The sequence below is a fragment of the Procambarus clarkii genome, chromosome 92, assembly GCF_040958095.1.
Source record: "Procambarus clarkii isolate CNS0578487 chromosome 92, FALCON_Pclarkii_2.0, whole genome shotgun sequence".
NCBI lineage: Eukaryota > Metazoa > Arthropoda > Malacostraca > Decapoda > Cambaridae > Procambarus > Procambarus clarkii.
The window spans coordinates 4,529,889-4,538,242 of NC_091241.1; the positions used below are offsets into that span (position 1 = coordinate 4,529,889).

The 8,354-nt window shown below is 50.1% G+C and overlaps 1 protein-coding gene across 1 annotated transcript; it reads left to right on the plus strand.

The window, feature by feature from the left end:
• The first annotated feature begins 3,990 nt into the window (after nt 1-3,990).
• Nucleotides 3,991-8,052, plus strand: LOC123774984 (streptococcal hemagglutinin-like). The gene is made up of 3 exons (XM_069319026.1): nt 3,991-4,106; nt 4,243-6,718; nt 7,999-8,052. The coding sequence occupies exons 1-3, from the start codon at nt 3,991-3,993 to the stop codon at nt 8,050-8,052; spliced, it is 2,646 nt and encodes an 881-aa protein (XP_069175127.1).
• The last annotated feature ends 302 nt before the right edge of the window (nt 8,053-8,354 follow it).

Consider the following 8,354-nt stretch of genomic DNA (forward strand, 5'->3'; position numbering starts at 1 on the left):
TACTAAGTTATATACTATATTCAATACTAAGAATTGAATGGTGGCAATTCAATTTTTTATAAAGAGGTTCGAGAAAGTGTTTACTGGACGATCAGTTTTACTAAGCCAGCACCAAGAGCAAGGAGCCAGGCTGTATTTTCCTTCTGGGTTGGGGCGAGGGACGAGGCTGGTCTTGCGGTATGGCGTCCTCATTTTTTACATCCTCTCCTTCTATAAATGCTCTAAGGTTTATTAATTAAGATAAGTACCAATCTATATTCTATGCCACCCTTCTGTACTAAGTATAATTTTGTAAACTGGGACCCAGGCATTGGCCAGTGAAGCACCTGTTTTTCTATGTCCCTAAGTTAGTGGAATTGCCCCTTAAGGGATCGTAGACACCACCACTAGTATGTCAATCTCGTCTCTTGCCTATGTGGAGCCTGAGAGTTAACGTAAAGTAGTATGTGGTAGAGTATTGTGATGTTACTTGGGGTTTTTCATTAATTAATAAATAGTTGAAGTTTTAACTGGAGTTTACCATCCCCCGCTTTGACCAGGGTTAGGCTATCTGCACCTAGACAACAAACCATTTTCATATAGAAATTTGGAAACTAATTCCCTGGGGGCCAGCTGGCCTAGCGTAATCCCGCTTGGTGGTACCCCCGGTACAACAGTTGTGTGTCTCCCAACAGTTGTGTCACCCAACGGTTGTGTGTCTCCCAACGGTTGTGTGTCTCCCAACGGTTGTGTGTCACCCAACGGTTGTGTCTCCCAACAGTTGTGTCACCCAACGGTTGTGTGTCTCCCAACGGTTGTGTGTCACCCAACGGTTGTGTGTCACCCAACGGTTGTGTGTCTCCCAACGGTTGTGTGTCTCCCAACGGTTGTGTGTCACCCAACGGTTGTGTCTCCCAACAGTTGTGTCACCCAACGGTTGTGTGTCTCCCAACGGTTGTGTGTCACCCAACGGTTGTGTGTCACCCAACGGTTGTGTGTCACCCAACGGTTGTGTGTCTCCCAACGGTTGTGTGTCACCCAACAGTTGTGTGTCACCACACGGTTGTCACCCAACGGTTGTGTGTCACCCAACGGTTGTGTGTCACCCAACAGTTGAATGTCACCCAACGGGGTTGTGTCACCCAACGGTTGTGTGTCACCCAACGGTTGTGTGTCACCCAACAGTTGAATGTCACCCAACCAGTTTAAAAGATAGACTAAGAAATATTTACATAATGTCATGTAATATTTATCTTATAATCAATACCATGTACTAAATAATTTCACTCACATTTGCCCTTGTAATAGATGTTTTTGTGTTACTCTTATATTTTTATTTAATAAGAATTATATACTTTCTATATGTATTGTCATCTAATATCTTGTATTTCTTTGTTAAAGTGTTTACTCCTGTTCTTTATGTTCTATTGACCTTAAATTACTATTTTACTCAATGTTCTGTTATGTTCTATTGACCTTAAATTACTATTTTACTCAATGTTCTGTTATGTTCTATTGACCTTAAATTACTATTTTACTCAGTGTTCTGTTATGTTCTATTGACCTTAAATTACTATTTTACTCAGTGTTCTGTTATGTTCTATTGACCTTAAATTACTATTTTACTCAGTGTTCTGTTATGTTCTATTGACCTTAAATTACTATTTTACTCAGTGTTCTGTTATGTTCCAAAGAAAATGTTACGTGAAAGAGTCCAGTTGTTTTTCTAAACTACACCATGTATTTCCATTATGTTATTAACGTAAATTAACTACCGTACTATTGGTACATCTACTGACTCCATAATGTAATAATCTAAGCCTCTCATCCTTAAGTGTCACCTTTTTGCATTCATTTGTTATTTTACAGGAACATTTCATATATTTCCGCATATATATGGATGTTTCAAGACTAATACTGTGTAGCATTCCCATATACACACTCCGATGCTTCCACACGTTATATATATATATATATATATATATATATATATATATATATATATATATATATATATATATATATATATATATATATATATATATATTATATATATATATATATATATTATATATATATATTATATATATATATTATATATATAATATATATACATTATATATATACATTATATATATGCATTATATATATACATTATATATATATACATTATATATATACATTATATATACATTATATATATACACATTATATATATACACATTATATATAATGTATATACATTATATATATTATATATATACATTATATATATTATATATATACATTATATATTATATATATATATACATTATATATTATATATATATACATTATATATTATATATATATACATTATATATTATATATATATACATTATATATTATATATATATATATATATATATATATATATATATATATATATATATATATATATATATATATATATATATATATATATATAACAAGAGAAATGTTGAACAAAAATACCTGTATAATACACAAAACCCAAGATGTAAGAAGATTACAAATTCTTGAAGCAATTCACATAAGAATAGAACAACCTACCATGAACACCCAAATCACGGAACTATTTACTCTACCCACCATGAGAGTAAGGACAAGACCGGAATATAACGATGCCAACACAGAAGACACTGTTCAACATTATATATATATATATATATATATATATATATATATATATATATATATATATATATATATATATATATATATATATATATATATATATATATATATATGTCGTACCTAGTAGCCAGAACGCACTTCTCAGCCTACTATGCAAGGCCCAATTTGCCTAATAAGTCAAGTTTTTATGAATTAATTGTTTTTCGACTACCTAACCTACCTAACCTAACCTAACTTTTTTGGCTACCTAACGTCACCTAACCTATAAAGATAGGTTGGGTTAGGTTAGGTAGGGTTGGTTAGGTTCGGTCATAAATCTACGTTAATTTTAACTCTAATATAAAAAATTGACCTCATACATAATGAAATGGGTAGATTTATCATTTCACGAGAAAAAATTAGAGAGAATATATTTATTCATGAAAACTTGGCTTATTAGGCAAATCGGGCCTTGCGTAGTAGGCCGAGAAGTGCGTTCTGGCTACTAGGTACGACATATATATATATATATATATATATATATATATATATATATATATATGTCGTACCTAGTAGCCAGAACGCACTTCTCAGCCTACGATGCAAGGCCCGATTTGCCTAATAAGCCAAGTTTTCATGAATTAATGTTTTTTTGACTACCTAACCTACCTAACCTAACCTAACCTAACTTTTTCGGCTACCTAACCGAACCTAAATTATAAAGATAGGTTAGGTTAGGTTAGGTAGGGTTGGTTAGGTTTGGTCATATATCTACGTTAATTTTAACTCCAATAAAAAAAAATTGACCTCATACATAATGAAATGGGTAGCTTTATCATTTTATGAGAAAAAAATTAGAGAAAATATATTAATTCAGGAAAACTTGGCTTATTAGGCAAATTGGGCCTTGTATAGTAGGCTGAGAAGTGCGTTCTGGCTACTAGGTACGACATATATATATATATATATATATATATATATATATATATATATATATATATAATACATACATACATATATTGGGGGAGAGATTTCTGGTCAGTATTTCATTTCGGAATTATGTACTGTGGGGCTGGGTTTTCATCTAGTAAATCGCGGCTCTTGGGCCACCAGCTGTGGGAGCGGGGCGTCTCATCTTGGAGTAACCTTTCTAACATTGGGTCCTCCAACATTTCGAAGGTGTTCCACACCCTGATGGCTTGGTGCTGTAATCCGATATTTAGTGGGTGTGTGTTCAGGAGTTCATGGAGCTCCTGTACTGTCTGGTCATATGGTGGACGGTGCTTTGCTGCTCTCCTTAGTGCCTTGTTTGAGGGAGGGAGTGTAGGGAAAGAGAGGGGGGAGGTTTTGTGTGGCGGAGGGGCAAGGGGGTACACCATGCTGACTCAGCCGGACTCCAGACGGCGGCCTTGCCACCTCCAGGATGCAGTGATGCACGCCACCCACCCTGCCACCCACCTACTCGTTCACCCGCCCACCCACCTGGTCACATGGTCAGCCAGCGACCCACCTCATCACAAGTCTCCCACCCAAACACCCACCTGGTCGGCTACCCACCTAGTCAATCACCCACTTGGACGGAAGGTCAGTCACCCACCCGGGCATCCAATTAGGTAGCCACCGAGACAGCCAGCCGCCAAAACAACCAGCCACCCTGGCGGCCACCCTGACGGCCACCCTGGCGGCCACCCTGACGGCCACCCTGACGGCCACCTTGGCGGCCACCCTGACGGCCACCCTGGCGGCCACCCTGGCGGCCACCCTGGCGGCCACCCTGGCGGCCACCCTGACGGCCACCCTGGCGGCCACCCTGGCGGCCACCCTGACGGCCACCCTGACGGCCACCCTGACGGCCACCTTGGCGGCCACCCTGACGGCCACCCTGGCGGCCACCCTGGCGGCCACCCTGACGGCCACCCTGGCGGCCACCCTGGCGGCCACCCTGACGGCCACCCTGGCGGCCTCCCTGACGGCCACCCTGGTGGCCACCCTGGTTACCACCCTGGCGGCCACCCTGGCGGCCACCCTGGCAGCCACCCTGGTTACCACCCTGACGGCCACCCTGGTTACCACCCTGGCGGCCACCCTGGTTACCACCCTGGCAGCCACCCTGGTTACCACCCTGACGGCCACCCTGGTTACCACCCTGGCAGCCACCCTGGTTACCACCCTGGCGGCCACCCTGGTTACCACCCTGACGGCCACCCTGGTTACCACCCTGGCAGCCACCCTGGTTACCACCCTGGCGGCCACCCTGGCGGCCACCCTGGCGGCCACCCTGGCAGCCACCCTGGCGGCCACCCTGGCGGCCACCCTGGCAGCCACCCTGGCGGCCACCCTGGCGGCCACCCTGGCGGCCACCCTGACGGCCACCCTGGCGGCCACCCTGGCGGCCACCCTGGCGGCCACCCTGGCGGCCTCCCTGACGGCCTCCCTGACGGCCACCCTGGCGGCCACCCTGGCGGCCACCCTGACGGCCACCCTGGCGGCCACCCTGGCGGCCACCCTGACGGCCACCCTGGCGGCCACCCTGGCGGCCACCCTGGCGGCCTCCCTGACGGCCTCCCTGACGGCCACCCTGGCGGCCACCCTGACGGCCACCCTGGCGGCCGCCCTGACGGCCACCCTGGCGGCCACCCTGGCGGCCACCCTGGCGGCCACCCTGACGGCCTCCCTGACGGCCACCCTGGCGGCCACCCTGACGGCCACCCTGGCGGCCACCCTGACGGCCACCCTGGCGGCCACCCTGGCGGCCACCCTGACGGCCACCCTGGCGGCCACCCTGGCGGCCACCCTGACGGCCACCCTGGCGGCCACCCTGGCGGCCACCCTGGCGGCCACCCTGGCGGCCTCCCTGACGGCCACCCTGGCGGCCTCCCTGACGGCCTCCCTGACGGCCACCCTGGCGGCCACCCTGGCGGCCACCCTGGCGGCCACCCTGGCGGCCTCCCTGACGGCCACCCTGGCAGCCACCCTGGCGGCCACCCTGACGGCCTCCCTGACGGCCACCCTGGCAGCCACCCTGGCGGCCACCCTGACGGCCACCCTGGCAGCCACCCTGGCGGCCACCCTGGCAGCCACCCTGGCGGCCACCCTGACGGCCTCCCTGACGGCCACCCTGGCAGCCACCCTGGCGGCCACCCTGGCGGCCACCCTGGCGGCCACCCTGGCAGCCACCCTGGCGGCCACCCTGGCGGCCTCCCTGACGGCCTCCCTGACGGCCTCCCTGACGGCCACCCTGGCGGCCACCCTGGCGGCCACCCTGGCGGCCTCCCTGACGGCCACCCTGGCGGCCTCCCTGACGGCCACCCTGGCGGCCACCCTGGCGGCCACCCTGGCGGCCACCCTGGCGGCCTCCCTGACGGCCACCCTGGCGGCCACCCTGGCAGCCACCCTGGCGGCCACCCTGACGGCCTCCCTGACGGCCACCCTGGCAGCCACCCTGGCGGCCACCCTGACGGCCACCCTGGCGGCCACCCTGGCGGCCACCCTGGCAGCCACCCTGGCGGCCACCCTGACGGCCTCCCTGACGGCCTCCCTGACGGCCACCCTGGCAGCCACCCTGGCGGCCACCCTGGCGGCCACCCTGGCGGCCACCCTGGCAGCCACCCTGGCGGCCACCCTGGCGGCCTCCCTGACGGCCTCCCTGACGGCCTCCCTGACGGCCACCCTGGCGGCCACCCTGGCGGCCACCCTGGCGGCCACCCTGACGGCCACCCTGGCGGCCACCCTGGCAGCCACCCTGGCGGCCACCCTGGCGGCCACCCTGGCGGCCTCCCTGACGGCCACCCTGGCGGCCACCCTGGCGGCCACCCTGGCGGCCACCCTGGCGGCCACCCTGGCGGCCACCCTGGCGGCCTCCCTGACGGCCTCCCTGGCGGCCACCCTGGCGGCCACCCTGGCGGCCACCCTGGCGGCCTCCCTGACGGCCACCCTGGCGGCCACCCTGGCGGCCACCCTGGCGGCCACCCTGGCGGCCTCCCTGGCGGCCACCCTGGCGGCCTCCCTGACGGCCACCCTGGCGGCCACCCTGGCGGCCACCCTGACGGCCACCCTGACGGCCACCCTGGCGGCCACCCTGGCGGCCTCCCTGGCGGCCACCCTGGTAAAGGCCTCCACCAAGACTGGCTCTCACACAAAAGACAACCGCCTGTATGCAGCAGTTTTGTGGTGTTATTATTGGCGGGATCTGAGCCCCGGCTGTTGCGGCCCTTCTGGGTCGGTGTGTGTGTGTGTGTGTGTGTGTGTGTGTGTGTGTGTGTGTGTGTGTGTGTGTGTGTGTATGTGTGTGTGTGTGTGTGTGTGTGTGTGTGTGTGTGTGTGTGTGTGTGTGTGTGTGTGTGTGTGTGTGTGTGTGTGTGTGTGTGTTTACTAGTTGTGTTTTTGCGGGGGTTAAGCTTTGCTCTTTCGGCCCGCCTCTCAACTGTCAATCAACTGTTTACTAACTACTATTTTTTTTTCCCCACACCACACACACACACACACACACACCAGGAAGCAGCCCGTGACAGCTGACTAACTCCCAGGTACCTATTTACTGCTAGGTAACAGGGGCACTTAGGGTGAAAGAAACGTTGCCCATTTGTTTCTGCCTCGTGCGGGAATCGAACCCGCGCCACAGAATTACGAGTCCTGCGCACTATCCACCAGGCTACGAGGCCCCCCCTACGAGGCACGAGGGTGAGGGTGAGGGTGAGGGGGGGTGTGTGTGTGTGTGTGTGTGTGTGTGTGTGTGTGTGTGTGTGTGTGTGTGTGTGTGTGTGTGTGTGTGTGTGTGTGTGTGTGTGTGTGTGTGTGTGTGTGTGTGTGTGTGTGTGTCTGTGTGTGTGTGTGTGTGTGTCTGTCTGTCTCTGTCTCTCCCAAAATTAATCAGTACTCTAAGTGATTAATTTTCTTCAATCCTATACTTTCTAAGAAATGATATGAAATAAATTCATTCTGCCAATTCTTCATTATGGTGAGTGACGTATTAGCCAAGTCGGGTCCATCTAATTTCCTAAAGCTACCCAAAGTTTCCCAGCATTACGTACGTAATGAAGAAATATGACATATGTACTCGCTATAATGTTGATGCTCAATGTAGAACATACAAAAATATTTTTATTCTGAAATAGTATTATGTTATTACAAAATTAGACGAAACCATTGGACCAAATTTCGTTATAAAAAAGTATTAGAGTAAAATTATGTTTTGTCATGTTCTACATGAGTGAGTGACTATGAGTGTCTATGAGTGACTATGTCAGTCTGGAATATAGAACTTTAGGCCTCGAGGATGTATTTAATTTAATATCACCATGGCAGTCTTCGAGTTCCTTATCTCCAGTCACAGCATTGTGCGGGAGACTATGTGAATGCTGTCATTTAATTGGATATACTGTACAGTGTTTGGAGAAACGAACCAGGGTGTCACCAATACAAAACAAAGCAGCCTCCTAAGAAGGGGCAGCATGAGTCCGGGTAGAGTTAAAAGCAACATAGGTATCAATAAATTCAACAAGGTGCTTATGTATGTGTAAATCAATGTGTAATGTTAATGATGTTAATCACGACAAATATCAAAATCCTTAGGTCACGAGTAGGGTCAAACAGATGATGGAAGAGCAGTGTTAGAAGCAATCATGCGTGCTAGAGCACGGAGACGGTGCAGCCGACCTCCCACCATCCCCAGGGAGTCTCCAGCCGGCCTCCCTCACCACAAGACCTCCCACCATCCCCAGGGAGTCTCCAGCCGGCCTCCA